General features: G+C 52.0%; 5 protein-coding genes across 5 annotated transcripts; 2 read left to right on the top strand and 3 right to left on the bottom strand.

The window, feature by feature from the left end:
* Positions 1–341: 341 nt before the first annotated feature.
* CkaCkLH20_04942 (nucleoporin protein Ndc1-Nup) lies at positions 342–2333 on the top strand (the record flags this gene model as incomplete). The annotated part of the gene is made up of 3 exons (XM_038887661.1): positions 342–480; positions 534–1351; positions 1401–2333. The coding sequence occupies 3 exons, from the start codon at positions 342–344 to the stop codon at positions 2331–2333; spliced, it is 1890 nt and encodes a 629-aa protein (XP_038747268.1).
* Positions 2334–3253: 920 nt separating this feature from the next.
* Positions 3254–4614, top strand: CkaCkLH20_04941 (sucrase/ferredoxin domain-containing protein; the record flags this gene model as incomplete). The annotated part of the gene is made up of 2 exons (XM_038887660.1): positions 3254–4092; positions 4377–4614. 2 exons carry the CDS (start codon positions 3254–3256, stop codon positions 4612–4614), a joined length of 1077 nt encoding a protein of 358 aa, XP_038747267.1.
* A 1044-nt stretch (positions 4615–5658) lies between these two features.
* Positions 5659–5939, bottom strand: CkaCkLH20_04940 (uncharacterized protein; the record flags this gene model as incomplete). Its single annotated transcript, XM_038887659.1, has 2 exons — positions 5659–5851; positions 5905–5939. 2 exons carry the CDS (start codon positions 5937–5939, stop codon positions 5659–5661), a joined length of 228 nt encoding a protein of 75 aa, XP_038747266.1.
* Positions 5940–10528: 4589 nt separating this feature from the next.
* CkaCkLH20_04939 (methyltransferase domain-containing protein) lies at positions 10529–11537 on the bottom strand (the record flags this gene model as incomplete). Its single annotated transcript, XM_038887658.1, has 5 exons — positions 10529–10583; positions 10636–11193; positions 11244–11281; positions 11336–11358; positions 11408–11537. The coding sequence occupies 5 exons, from the start codon at positions 11535–11537 to the stop codon at positions 10529–10531; spliced, it is 804 nt and encodes a 267-aa protein (XP_038747265.1).
* Positions 11538–12786: 1249 nt separating this feature from the next.
* Positions 12787–15022, bottom strand: CkaCkLH20_04938 (uncharacterized protein; the record flags this gene model as incomplete). Its single annotated transcript, XM_038887657.1, has 5 exons — positions 12787–13499; positions 13562–13993; positions 14069–14160; positions 14217–14511; positions 14626–15022. 5 exons carry the CDS (start codon positions 15020–15022, stop codon positions 12787–12789), a joined length of 1929 nt encoding a protein of 642 aa, XP_038747264.1.
* Positions 15023–15283: the final 261 nt, after the last annotated feature.

Raw genomic sequence — 15283 nt, 5'->3', positions numbered from 1 at the left:
GACGATGGAGGAAGTTGGTTCGTGACGTCGTCGTTGAATGTGGCTGGAACCTACGTAAGTGCCTACCATGACCCAATCACGTCCCGTTCGCATTGGCGGTGCCTGTTCTGCTTATCTTATCGGCCCAGCACGTGATACTAACGGAGGTAGCTACGCCGGGTAAGGTACTCTTTTTTCGAGTGGGCCCGGGCGTCAGGCAGCCCGAGCTCGACCCGTACCTGCAGTGTTGTTGCATGGGAGATTTTTACATTATTTACTTACTTCCAGATCCCGGCACATGCTCGAGTGCAGCCTCGCCAACATCGCCCAAACACACGGTCGACTGACCATGCGCTGTCAACATGGCACCGGCTACAGTCAGAAGGGCGCCTTACAAGGACTTCCTGCAACCCGCGCTGCATAGGCGATTTTCTTCCACCGCAACGATTTTGTTGGCGCTGTCTTATTTCCAGGCCATCTTGCTCTCTGGCTGGAGCTCCTGTGAGTTCACATTGTAGCCAAACCTCGCGAATCTACTGACTGACATCGCATAGACTTCTGGTCCTGGTTTCCCATTGGCCCCGCTGGCATTCGAGCCGTCTTTCTATTCATCTGCGGCCTAGCGATTATAGTCCTTCGCATATCCCAATACCACGTCGGCTCCCGCGCCTCCAACTCCACCTTCCACGCATTCACCAAGTCCTTCGCCAGCCTCCAGACGATCGAAACATGGATGTTCTATGGGTTCTCGAGCACTCTGTTCTCCTATATCTACCTCTGGGCTCTTCCGGATACGGCGAACCTGGGACTGGTCACGTACTACAGCGGCGACCGCGCCCGGGCGAATGAGCGAACGATCTACTTCTTTTGCTACATGGGCATCAGCGCCGCTGTGCAGGCGCTATTTCACTTCTACCACGACGATGACAAGATCTTGATCGATGTGTCGAGGTCCACGGCCAAGGTTTCTAGCGACAGCTCTGCGACTTTGAAAAATGTGGTGGGTGAAATTCCTGCGATCCTCGCCCAGGCAAGCCAGAGAGCAATGGGCAATCTCTTCGCCTCGATCTTTATTTACTTCATCATCCTGAGATCATGGGTCTGGGGCTGGGCGCTTTTCTTCTTGCGACCGTTTTACAACCTTCCGAAGACCAATATGTTGCCTCCGACCCACCCCCTCGACATCTGGCTCTTCCTCCGTTGCTTTATTGCAGGCTTTCTCATCACCAGCATGTGGAAGACGGCGAACCATGCTTTTTCAACCTTCATGGTCAAGGAGCCGCTGAAGAACGGCAGGCCCCTGACTAGCGAGTCCAAAGACCCCAATGGTTCTCTCCTGAACGGACTCAAAAGCAAGAAGTCGCAGATTCGTGTAGGTTTCTTCTTCCCCATGGATACTATCATGTGACTTACCATCGCAGTGCTTTGCTCTCTGGGAGCTGGCTTATATTGCCAGGAACGTCAATGTGAGACGCAAGGCTATTTACGAGGACATTGATCGTAAGGACGGTCCTATGTGGTCTCAAATCTTTGTACTCTGCATGGATGTCGTCAAGAGCATCGAGAAAAGAATAGACGAGTACGGGAAGCCGTTGGCTGCTCCGGCTCCTCCGGCTCAACCCGAAGAAGTGCGAGCTCGCTCGGCGGCACCTCTGAAAGAGGACCCCATCTTTCAGAGCAAGCCGGCAAACAAGAGCATGCGCGGCGAGGTGGAGAAGGCTCTGACCTCAGTCGGGCGACATCCTGGCCATTCGCCAGTGTCCCAGCTCAGCCCTATTGCGAAGAAGACCCTTCGGAGCGCGCGGGACAAGGTCTTGAGCAAGGAGCAGCAGGAGGCCCTGTCTTCGCCTCAGTTGAAAAGCCAGATCCAGATTTGGGCTCTGACAGTGGTGAGAAATGAGTACGTTGGCTGGATCTTCCGCCAAGAGTTCCGCAACCGCCTCACCGCTGTCATTCTCGGAACCCCATACTCGGAGTTGAGCCAGTACATCAACGCTATCGATGTGCTCAGCCTGTTCTTGGTGAACAGTCTCCAGGAGGACAAATTCGGCAACGTTCATAGGGACGTCGCTACCGTCATTCGATCTTTCACCGTCATTATCAACAAAATCGAAACATTCAAGGCCAACTTCCCAGTCCACTGGACAGACATCCAGCAGAACAAGGCTACGCCCGAGGTGGACGCGGTCATCTCTGCGCTGAAGACGGGCCTGGCCCAAGTCGTTGCGGAATTTGAACCCTACGCCAGCGACTTGAAGCTGAGTCGCACGGATATCAGACTGGCCAAGGAAGCTTCGACCGAAGTGCCTCAGGAGGACAGATCACGACTCCCCGAAATGCAGCAGGCCCGTTAGAGACGGCTTTTATCACAGCTGCGTGCTTGGTGGGGGTTGACGAGGCGTTGGTCGAGTCGGTGAGAAGCGTTTGGTGGGCGAAATTACACGTGTATGCAAAATGAAATGTACGTAGTAGCTCAGAACAAAAGAACGTAAAACACAATGCTAATGGTGAGCCTCAAAGTCTATCACATGTAACTGCAGGAGTCCGTCCCATCTGGGTCAGAAGGAGAATGAACATGAGACGATTGGATGCTGGCGATTGGGCACAGTCACACATGTAAGACAAGTTCTAGGCGCTAGTCATGCCTTCTCACGAGTCGACCGACGGAGCAGCGGCAACGAAAGAAAGGTAATCCTGCCGAGGGTTCCCCCCAATGTCAACCCGTTGTGATCTATCTTTGAGACTGGAATTCATTATGGCTAGTGCCCGTTGGCCGCTCACCCGCCTGGGCCGCTAAACCAGATTTTGGCGCACACTAGAGAGCCTGGAAGGCGGAAGCTACCAGGGTTCGCATTGGGTGCCCCCACCTGAGCTTCGGGGGATTGCCAGTGGGACTCCAGCGAAATAAAACAAAACCTATGACCCAGCCTCCCGCTCACACCTTTACATGTTCGTGTTCGCCGTGTTCGTCACCATCACGCTACCTGCGGCAACTTCCCGCCTTCTCGACCAACCTCCATTCTCTCACTCTCTCCCATGCCTTTCTTCTATTCCCTATGTAATGTCTAGCCATTCTTCATCTTCTTCTCCTTCGTACTAGCCGAGCCACTACTCTTGACACTATTCGCATTGGCATCCTTTCACCCAGCCATGCTTTTCCGCTATACACCATTACCTCCCCATGCACTGTTCTGCCAGTCCATGATTCCTATCCTGAAAACTCGACACCTCCCGGGTTGATACCCTCGAGACGCAACCTCTCCTACCAGTCCCAATGTTCTCCCCACGCGCAATCTTCCGTTTCATATACGGTAGTTTTTACTTCGTCCTATGCTTCCTCCTCGCCGTCCTCCTCCTCGTCACTCCGGGCGACACCATCTACCAGGCATACTCCAACCAGCAGCCATATAACATATGGATCATCGCCGCAACTCTCACCCTTGTCCTCCTGATCGTATCATTCATATACGCGACGCGGCTGTATCTCAACAAGACAATCCTCGCATCGATACCGAAACCATGGGTTCCCATCGAGAAGGGCGACGTGAACAAAAAGGTTCACGAGATGATCACGGCGGATTTGATGCGCAGCGCCGCAATCGCATATGACGCCAGGCCGCGCATCGAGACGAACACTGCAGGCAGCGAGGCGGGCGAAGCGGCCGCCGAAAAAACGTACACTGGGGGCAGCGAGGGGAAGAAGCGCTTCCAGCTCGTCAGTCTGAAAAAACCCGCGACTACGGAGAAAGAAACGGGCATAGCTCTACCGCCCCGACGGCCGGTTTGGGGCGAAATCGAACACTACGGCTGGTCATCCCCGAACTCCGTCGATCTACCCGACCTTCAGTATAGCACTGTCCTCTCCGAACTCCCGAACCTCATCGAAGCCAAGGCGCTGACCTCAGCACCACCCGATCCGAAGTCCTCGTCACGTTCACCGATGCTCGATCCAGATGCCGTAGCTCTGCTTCAGCGACCTCCGCAAATGGGGTTGCGCGACTACTTCGGACATCTGGCTGAGCTGGGTGTCATTTCGCTTACTGCGACGGCCGCGGACTTCCTTGCCGCTTATGAATACGCACGATTCTCCACCCGGCCGATATCCAATGCACGGTTTCGCGAGCTGATGCATTTATTCGCGGCAATCTTGCGCGGCATGCGCCCCCTGGACCCGACTGTCCTGGGCCCTCTGGACGAGCCCAGCGAAGAGAGCGATATCGATAACGACGCGCCCATGGGCACGAATCCAACAACTCCCCGAAGCAACCTATCCCGTTCCGCGACACAAAGCACACAAGGCTCTGTTAATAAGAAAAGAGTGCCCGCAATGAATGCGCGCAACTCCTCGGCACATACTTGGCTTCAATATCGTACAGCACCAGCAACACCAAATATAGGCATCTTGGGTGGGCCAATATCAAGGTCCTCAAGTTTGAACAGTTTCGCCCAGACCCGGCCAGCATATGGGCCGAGTCACTCCTCATCAAGCGCAAGCATGAGATCGAGGGCATCCGGAAGCTCGGCATCGGGCTCAGTCATCCGTCTAGCAACCCGAACAGACTCGACCGATTTGCCGTACGTGCTCACTTTGCGGGAGACCGCCTGAGCAGCCAACATATGAAACATTACGATTGAATGACACTGGGCGGACATTGGGCTTAACATGATATCCACGGCGTTCGGGGTGTAAGGTCAGTTATATGTATTATTTAATCGTTAATTGCGCAACTGTTGCCGCGTCTTCTCTGCAAATGAACAAAAGCCGTTCACTATCATGCCCTTCTCCGAATCGGCCAACTCGAGCCAACTGCAGGCGTGACACCTGCACCTGCGGTCTGACGTTGTTTGGATCGCCGCATGCATCTTTGCGCTTGTGGTAAATGAGGCGCGCTTTGACAGGCTGGTCGCCAGCGGCAACCCGTCGCGGTGGCTTCAACCCAAGCACGAGTCTAGCGCGGAAACCTCCCGGAAAACGTGGCTTGTGAGATCTTCTAGGAATGGGCGAGATGTTTCAAGAGGGAGGGAAGAGTAAACGAACACCCCGCGGGTTTTTCGGAGGGTGGGTAAGGGGAGCGTATGAGGAGGACGTCCCTGGTCGCCTTAAGACGAGGCAACCTGTGAACGACACCCCATCCTCGCATCTACCCGCATCTTTGCTGCCGGCCTGTAAGCACCCAGCTGATTGGCCAGTTACACGCAGCTGCGCAGCTTTGCCGAGAGATGTCGCACTGGTCGACGTCACCGGCGGGAAATATGCCTTTGAACAATCTGCAAGTGCAAGGTACACTTTGGAAGATAATCGTGGTCTCCGCAAGGTTTTGACTTCCAGGTTCTTTCAACTCTGTGTCTCCACATCCGTGCCGTGGGCCCGGATCCGAGACGACGTCGCCGCACAACCACGGACCGGTTGTGGGGCCGTTTTTTGGTCAAGTGCTAAAGCGGCGAGCCACTTGATGAATAGAAGTCGGTCAAACAATCGATCGAGGTGATATTTGTGGCGCTTGGCTGTGCTGGTTAAGACGATGTACGGGCCAGAATGCGACGGAATGGTTCGCGTGATAGATCGGTCTCTTGTCGAGGTTAGTCGCCCCTATTCCCTGAATGTGAGCTGTTGACTTACTGATGATGTGTCTTAGGCTGGGCGAGTATTTCCGAAGCCAGATTTGTTGCTCCGTGTACCTATCTATCGGCATTGGCGACGACTTCGTTGATCATGGCAGCCTTTTCGGCATGACGCTGGCCGACAGTTGTGGCGTCCTGGCCGAATAGAGGTACGGGCCCGTTGTTGTCTTCCAAAAAGGATTCGACGCGGCCGTTCTCACGTTCTCGGGCTTCTTGATCTTCTGCGGCAGTGCCGTCACGCGGTATGTCACTGCGACGCGTGTTAGTACCGGCGGTCAAACTCGACAGTAATGTCTTGCGCACCCGTTGATTATGGCCTTGTCTGAGACGCCACTCATTTTGATGGCGATAATTTCGACGATGTCTTGTGTGATAGGGCGGTGTGTCGATGTTGTCGATGGCGATGAGGGCTCTGTGGCACGAACAGACACCGATACGGTAGAGTCGGGATGAATATCAAGAAACTCGAGAGAGGAGCCGACGTGACTGAGGGTTGACTGAGATACTGCCTGTCATCCATCACCTCCTCCCCGGAGTTTTGGTCGGGGGATGTCGCGGTTTTTGTACGACTCTCGCTTTCGAACACATCTCGACGGTCGCGTGGTGCCGCCGAGGGGCACGTCACCCCCCAGCAGACCCGGGCAGCGATACGGTCCATACCAAGCCAAAGACTGGCGGGCTAGCGTGGGCTATTTCGGAGTCGGTCTGGGATTGTACCCCCAAGATTGTCGTTGGTATGTGATATATCCCCAATCGAACTCTGAAAAGAAGAAACGAGCGAGGCGAGATCTGTGCGGCTGGCAGATTCGTAACGGTTGGAGAATGTCGGGAGTGGAATCAGAACACTCAATGACGGGGTGCGGGTGCTGGTGCGTGGTCACTCTCCGCGTGGTAATGTTCTGCAATCTCACATTGGATTCACACCGCATGAGGGACCGGGGGCGAACCACGCCGCGGTTCGCCATTTTCAATTTCGACCGTTCGGATACAGCCTACGCCTAGGGAATCTTCAGCCACATTTGTGTCTTCCAGAAGTTGTGGGCCTGTGTTACCATCGCGGTTAAGTGACAGGAGGACAAGCAAGTCCGGAATGGAAGCTTCAGCGTGTCTGGGCCTATCAATGGTCTCTCCACAGTCAGGTCCTGTCCGAAAGGGAGCATGAGCGAGGGTGATAACGCTCCCGTCCTGACGAGCCATGACTTGGGGTGAAGTTCAACTTGGCGTGGTTGCCTCGCAGCAGAGCCTCCATTTTGCGAACCATTCTCGCTTCAGCCGCCACATCGATTTTGGGGGTTACCTGAATCCCCACCACATCTGAGCTCGTTCTCCAGCAGTCGCAGCCTCTCTTTCATCTCGCCATGCTAGAGGCCATGAGTGGGTATGCAAAGCGTCCTATATATAGCTGGCCCTCCCCCGCATCGTTCCCCTCCTTTCTCTAATCTCCCAGGCTTCTTCTTTTGCCAAAAGCGCCAGCTAAATACTGGCGATTCTGCCGGAATGTCGAGTCATCAACCACCGGTATTTGTTTTCTTTGCAATAACGATGCGTCCTGGAAATGGCTTGGTTTCCCAAGGAACTGTTGGACATGCTTCTACTTGAGAGCGATACATGCGCCTCTGCAACTCCAACATCTCCTATGAAGCTCAAACATTGAAATATTGAACCTCCCATAAAATCTGAAGCCTCTCCACGGACGGACTTCAAACGAAATCGCTGTCAGACGAGATGACCATCGACTTTACGAAAAGAAGTCGACACAATGATTTACACTCAACTCCGTTCAAACCAGAAGAGCAGCTTTTTGGGTCTTCTACAAGAAATACGCGAAAGCCAATTCCGATATCGAAACTCCATACTATTTGTCGCCAAATGAATATATGTCAAAGGAATATACGAAGGAAAATACGCCAAGGGAATACACGCCAAGGAGTGACGCATACCAAACACAACAGCAACAACAACAATAACAACAGCCACACTTCCTTGCTTACAGGATCCCGGACTTGACGGTTGACGCATTTCCAAACCACCTACTTCAACAATCTTGCGAAAAGGTTGAAGTTCTTTATCAGCTTCGCTTGTTTTGGTCAGATCTGAATTCATTCTGCCGATGAGCCACGGGATTATTCAGGTGCCATTCATTGGACGACTTTACATTTCATTTCGTCTCGTTGACGACAACCACCTTTCCATCAAACGGCAAAGCTCTCCCTATGGCACTTGATTTCGACCAGAATCTGCCTCATACAGATGCATATCTCCCTTTGTACCCGCTTGAATACTGGATGCGTAAACCGTAAACTGACCTTCAGTCTCTTATTGGCATTGATTTCTTATTGACCGTTTACCTCCAGTTTGTGTTTCCCTTCCCCTTCTCTGAAGAGAAAGGGCAGGTGAAGCCGCAACAGTTGAGCTAGTATCTTTTGCTCTCAAAAAGTGCTTTGCGGTTCACGACCATTTACAAACTACGTTGAACGATCTTTCTCTGAGTCGCGCTAATTTGAAGTAACCGTGGCATGCTGAGATCAACTGCGCTGAATGAGTCGTTCGCTCTTTCTCAGGTCTTCTTCCCATGCTCCTATATCACTATCGAAATACTATCGTCCTCAAATCATCAAGGTTGTATCTCGTACTAAGGTTCTCTTCTCAGCTGTATTGGTTGGCCATGAGCATGTATAAGTGGTGGTATATCCGAGGCTATCTCGTCAACGTCCATTCGGATGAGAGTAGGATATCGTCTTTCACTCGCATCTTCTCGCTCTGGATTCTTCTTGGAGTTTATTCGCATCTTTCGCAGCCCATATAAAGGTGCTCAGTGAAGACAACAGAGTCATTTGGGTCTAAATGTATTGCTATACCAACGTGGCTGTATATGTAGAAAAGTGCTTATGAGTTTTAGTTCCCTTTCTCGTCCCAAGTTCTCGTACCATATGGCAACAATATCGACTTTTCCTATTGCTCTCTCATCAAGACCTTTATAGCCCGTCGATGATGACCTAACGATATACTTTTTAGACCTCCATGGAGATAAAGCATCGTGATTAGACCCGGTATCCTTGCCGTTGCTTTCCCTCATCCTGTGGTTGTTACATCTGTATAATCTATCATCAGTCAACTTATTCAAAAGTAGATGTTTACTTCTTACCGGCGCGGTTCTTGTACTAATCATGATGTTTGGGTATCGCTTGGTGACACGCCCTCGAAGGTAAACGCAAAGTGATCGATTTGGCAGTTTGCTCCGGTACAGTGTTCAGCCACGGAGTCCTTCGCAGTGACAGTATGATACGATAATGCATGCAGCCGACTTCCACTGGCCGAAGCGTCTCTCAAGAATGACTCCAGTCGTTGGCGTCTAAGTTGTCTCGCTTCATCTGCTTGGGCAGCTGTTCGGGGAGCCGATGTATCGCTGTAGTAGATGGTGAGTTAGCAAGACTTCAGGTACAAGACAGGAATCGAAGCAAGAAGCTAAGGGAGACTGGGGAACACACCCGTTTATCACTGCTTTGCTCGAGGAAGTATCCATCTGACGGCTGTGGAGTTGTGGAAGAGTCAACTTGCCGGGGAAGAGAACAGGAAGAAGTTGGAGGTAGAACTGAGCGGCTTTACCTGTAGGGAAAGAGATCACCCTCAAATATCGCTAGCATTCAGCAATACGGGAGAAGTAAGAGGCCTCATCTCGCAGAAGTCCCGCCGGACGACGTAACACGCTATATAGGGTCCGTCCAAGTCTCATCGTTGCAATGAAGGATTCAGCCCAAGACGAAGTTATTGGAGGGCTTTCTCGGGGCGGTGGTATCACTTGACAAATCTGAGCTGCCTAGAGATACTATTACGATGCAAAAAGTACCTCCCTTGCGTTCCAGTATCGGCCATTTTTGTATGGCTTCCAGGTATCAATTTTTCTCCCTAAGTCGGGCAGATAACCGGAGTGCACGATATATGCGGGCATATGTCAAATAGGGAGCCATTGAAACCCCAGCCAATGAGCAGCTACTAGCCCGTGGCCATAATTGAGGCTTTGATACTTGAAGTCGAGCTTGAGGCGGACAAGGCAAATGGTCGCCTACGGGCTGAAGTCGTTCTATCATTCATGATTGGACGGCGTTCACCTGATGGTTCGCCAGTCCCCGGATTCTGACGTTTTTGGCGGCGGGTGTGGCCGATGGAGTGAAGGATGCGGCGCCTCTAGTCCGCCATGGTTGTGTGGTTCGCCGCGGTTGATGTTGGGGTAGTAAGGTCTCCCCCCCTCTCCCGATCTCATTTGTGATCCAGCCAGCCCGTTTCTTAGCCAGGGAAGCAACTTGCAGGTTCTACCTCCAGTCATGTGATTTCTTCAATAGTTGGTCCTCGCTTTCTGAGGAATGCTTGCAGTAGCAGGTGCGTCGCTTAAAATGACGCTCCTAATCCTGATTTTGCCGACGCCGATGTTGCTGTTTATCAAACACGCGGCAAAAGTAGATAAAAGAACGAACACATCGTATTTATATGAGCTGTCTATTATATACTACTCTTGTATTTGACCGGTAAGTACCTGGCGTGGCAAGGTATCAATGACGCTCAATGGTTTTCTTCGCCGCATTCTGGGTGAGAGAGACAACCGAGATCAGAGGTCGTCCGGCCCCGTCCCGTGTTTCGGCATCCGCGCGGCGCCGGTTTCATGTTAAGTGGGACCGGCTTCTACAGACATCTTCCGGGCCGATGGTTCGGATGGGGGATGGACACTGCCGCGAATTCACGCTCAGTCATCGTCCGTACAGCGGGTGAATAATCAACCTCGACATTGCATGAAGAAAGTCTATCTGCCCCCAAATGCCTACTTCGTCTATTCAATACCCATAGAACTCTGCTCGGTAACTATGAGATCAAACCAAATGAGCCAAACCCAAGAGCCAAAGAAACAGGCAGTGGAGATTGTATGAGCCAGCTATTACTGTGGTCCCTCTGAAGCCTCCTTCTCCGGCTTCCTGCCCCAAACGGAGTACCTGTGCAAGCCATTAGCCTCTGGAGACTGAGAAAACAGGGTTGTACACTTACACCGGGAAGTAACCGTGAATCTTGCCCTTTCTCACCTCATTCCGCACCTGAGAGCAGAACACGATGACCTCCTCCTTCGTCCATCCAAGGACGCGGGTGAAGTAGGCAAGACAGATGCCGTCCAGGCCCTGCATAAAGCTGGTCCGACACCATTTTCCAATTTCCGCAAGCTTGGGGTCCTTCGGCCATGCACTTGTCGGCCAGACCACGTGGCGTACCTCAACGTCCACGAAGCCGGCGTCTTCTACAAGTTTCTGAAACGAGGTCGCCACGTTGATAGGCTGGCCGATTTTGTCGGTGGCTTCAATGAGGTACTGCGTCCACTTCAGCATGTACGAGTCTTCGGTGAGGGTGTCGTCGTCGCAGACGACAGGGAAGTGATTGTCTTGGATCTCGAAGTATCCGCCTGGCTCCAAATTCTCGTATGCCTGAGCAAGGACCTTGGGCCAGTCGCGGAAACTTCCAATCATGGCTCTCATAAAGACGAAGTCGAACGGCTGTGAGAAAGTCCATTCTTTGTCCACGTCATCAATCTCGAAATGACAGTTGGGAGGGACGCTGATGTACGGGTTAGCTATGCCAGACTGCTGGGGTCACAAAGTACTCACAAACCCGGCTGGATTGGGCTCAGATCGACTCCATAAACCTGACTAGGTGCATTAGTAGAATGTCAACAGCACATCCGAGAATCGAAACGCACCGTTGCCTCGGGATGAGCATCGGCTGTGAACCAGTCAGCTAAAAGATTGCAGAATAGCCAAAAATAACTTACCGTAGTCCATGGCCCAGATTCCGGTTCCCGTTCCGACGTCTAGGACCCTCTTGGCCCCGTCCTTTTTCGGGCAGTTGCACAACTCACCGTCCCAAGTCAAGAGCCACAATTGATGGGCGAAATCTTCCATCGGTTGTTAGTCTCAGGGCTGCGATTATCCCTTGAATGACATACCCAATCGATCTTGCTCCTCCTACATATGAAAAGTGTCAGAAACCCCCGAAAACAGAGCCACAAATTGCGACGCACCTCATCATTGGGACCGTGATACTCTGTGGGTTGTTGGTTAGGTAAAGTCTCACCAAGGAAACTTCAGGGAATCACGCACTTCCGTCACTAACTCTATGGTAAGTGCGACCATTTTCTCTTCGGTAGTCCATGATGCTAGATCTCAGGGAAGCTACCGAGTCATCCAACGACTCATCATGACCGTCAGCTATGAGAGCTATGCTGTTCCATGGCAGCTGTAACTCACTTCGCCGCCGATAGATGAGGTATCATCGTCAGCTTCGGGTCCCTAGTCCATGTCAGCTTCACGCGCACCCGTCGACCCTGAGCCAAGGGTTCAGGAGCAATACCACGTTCGCTGGGGGTGATGTAGACATCTTTGTCGTCTGTCAGTTGATTAATCAAGTCGATGAGAGATTGAGAGGAGGGGGGAAAGAGCCAACAGAGAGAGGGGTGGGAATGAACGGGGATTAAATGTGGTCTCGTCCTGACCCTTGCTCGCAACCCTCAAGCCTACATCTGTTGGCAACCCCGCTCCGTTGGTTCTTCGAGGCCAGGAGCCGAGTTTGTCCAACTCCTATTGGACTGCACCCAGTTTTATCATTTCACTCTCGCAGATGTGGACAATCGACCAGTCCGGTCCAGATGAGAGTTCCGGGGGGATTCTGAGGGGATGGTCCACTCGGCGCCTGTACCCGGGGCGATTTGAGGTAGCAACATTCGTGGACACATCTACACCTTCCTGAGATGGAAGTCGCCAAGTGTTTCTGGCGTCCCATTGTGGATTGTCTTTCGTTTCTATTTTCCTGGGCAGCCTTACTACCGCAGAGAGAGGTGAGCCGTCATTGGCTGGTTTCATTTCACTTCAAGCTCAAACCACACAATATAGAATGTAGATCCCACCAAGTAGTGGGAAGAGGCAGCTTTCAATATAGAGGCGAATTATTGTCGGCAGCTGCCTGTAAGAATAAACCCAAATCAAATCAATAGCAGTCAATCAAACATATACATGCTCCAGTGATATCTTTACATTACATGACAATAGTATCTTTACATAGTCGTACAGGCATACGTCGCACCCTTCCCTGCAACTCATTAGGTATGCGCAGCCCAAGAGAGGCTAAGTATTATTTGGGTGTCCCGTGAACCAATTAGACACGAGCCGTAGGGTTCGACTCCTTCTCCCTGGAGAACTGGTTCTTGTGATACTGAACCTCATTGTTGTGAGGCACAGCGGGCGGCGCCACATTCTGTCTGAAAACAAAGCGCTTCCAGAAGTAGAAGAACTGCGAGAGGCCGTAGCGAGCAAACTTCCTCAACGGCACGCTGAAGACAGCGTCCAACTCTTCGAGCGTCTTCTCCTTGGTTTCGGGGAGGAAGAAGAGGACCAGGAAGAAACCAATGATGTTCCAGCAAGCGTACCAACTGAAAGCCCCCTGAGGCGTGAAGGCACGCTGGAGCGAGGGCCAGGTAACAGCCAAGATGAAGTTGAAGAACCAGGTGGTCGCTGTGGCGAGAGACATGCCGATGGGGCGGATGTACAACGGATACGCCTCGGCTGAGTAGGTGAACGGCACTGGGCCCTCACCCGGTGAGTACACCATGCCAAACAGGTAGATGCCCGTAGCAATACAAGCTACCCTGGCGGGGTTCGTGGGAATGAAAAAAGAGAATCCGGTGAAGAAGAGACAGATGGACATCAATGGAAATGTTGTCAGAAGCAGGTTCCTCCGGCCAAATGTATCGATAGTGTAGAATGCCGGAATAGCAAAGAGGAAGTTGACAACTCCAAAACCAAGGGATGCTGAGAGAGCATTGAGTTCGGAGAAGTTTGCAGAGAGGAATATCTCAGTGCTGTAGTAGGCTGAAAGAGATTAGTAAGAAGATGTGTGAAAGTTGTGAAAATAAAAACATCTTTACACTTACCGATTAAATTGACACCACAGAATTGTTGCATAAACATAACAATTTGCGACGCTAACATAGCGTTTCTGTTACGCCTTATAGTAAATAACTCCTTAAAGCGGTTAGACTTGCCAATAGCTTGTGTGTCCTTCTCAGCTTCAAGTAGAGAGTTGGCATAGAAGAGGTCTCGAGCAGCCTGGAGCTTCTCAAATCGAAGTTGGCACATTGCCTTGTATGCGTCGAGGTGGCGGCCTTTGGTCAAGTACCACCGAGGTGACTCGGGGATCAGATAGCAGCATCCGCAGACAATGATTGCTGGAACTCCAGCAGAGCCCATCATCAACCTCCAGTTGAGTCCAGTGATACCGCTTTGATCTGGCACGTAGTATAGCGCCAAATCGGCAACATACCCGATGGCAATTCCAACAGCTGTCCAGAATTGCCAGGACATCACTAGGCCTTGTGTAAGCTTGTGTTTGTATCAAAGGATTTAGGTTACTTGAACCAAAGTCTCCGAGAGATACTTACCCAACGCTCCTCTAATCCGAGGCACAGCGCACTCAGCAGAGAATATAGGCGCAGTAGCTGACTTGGGGCCGATGCCAAAGCCGAGGGCAAATCTGTAGATGTATATGAGCCTAAGAGCATAGCAGGCAGTGAGGATGTGGGCACCAACCTAGCAATGAACATGTGCCACCAGGTGTTGGTGAAAGCTTGCCAAAAGCAGGTGATCGCACTGATAGCGCAAGACAAGAACACTGTGCCACGACGACCAAACTTCTTGTTCAGGGGCTCTGTGAGCCAGCAGCTTGCCACGGCACATGCCAAGTACGGGGCCGAGTTGACAAGGCCGACGAGCCAGGTGTCGCGTTCGGTTTCGCCGTCGATTTCGAACTGCTTCTTGTAGAAGGACTGAGCACCATTGACGACAGTTTCGTCCATTCCCTGGACAACAGCACATCCTGAGCAGACTGTGCATCAAGTTTGTCAGCACTTGCGGAATAGTGTTGTGGAAGAAGATCAAAGAGAAGATCTCGAATAGAGATACCGTATAGTGAGAAACGGTAATTGGAAGGGAAACTAACTCGCGACAACAGCGAACAGCATTTTCGGGTTCCGCCACTTGTGCGTCGTTTCGGCGTCAAGGACAGCCCGCTCTTGAGCAGTCAACTCGGTCATGGTGTCATACTTGTTCATGTTGCCAGCAATCATGGCCCCGAGGCGGAAGGCGCGAACGTCTTCCTCTTCGGTGATGCCATGTTTCCCGCAATACTCCTCACCCAATCGACCGAGTTGATCCGGAGTGAAGCCAGCAAGAGGGTTCTCCAACTTATGAGAAGCCTCCATTCGTCGCTTCTCTTCCGGTTCGACAGCCGTGGCCTCGGAGAATCGTCCAGGATGGTCCATATGAGCGACTTCGGCTTCGGACCGGTCTGAGGACAACCGGTCGGGGGCCTTTTCTCGTTTCGGATCCGAGGCCATGCTGGCGACAGTACAGAACTTGACCCGTTGGAGGGGCTCGTAGACTGATGTGCGGGTAGTGGTGTGCCAAGTGAGGATGAACACTGGACTCCTGGGGCAACGAATACGCTAGCAGACACTTCCGCGATCCAACAATGAACAATATGAGAAAACTGGGAATATGTAGAAGAGGGGTGTTGAGTGGATTGTTGTTCCAAGATAGCCAAGTGCGCCTCCCGCCTTGGGGATAGCTTGGCTTCTTATATCCAGATGCGACGCCAA

The sequence above is a fragment of the Colletotrichum karsti genome (assembly GCF_011947395.1).
Source record: "Colletotrichum karsti strain CkLH20 chromosome Unknown Scaffold13, whole genome shotgun sequence".
NCBI lineage: Eukaryota > Fungi > Ascomycota > Sordariomycetes > Glomerellales > Glomerellaceae > Colletotrichum > Colletotrichum karsti.
Note: the sequence above shows the minus strand (reverse complement) of the source record. Positions and strands in the feature narration are given on the sequence as shown.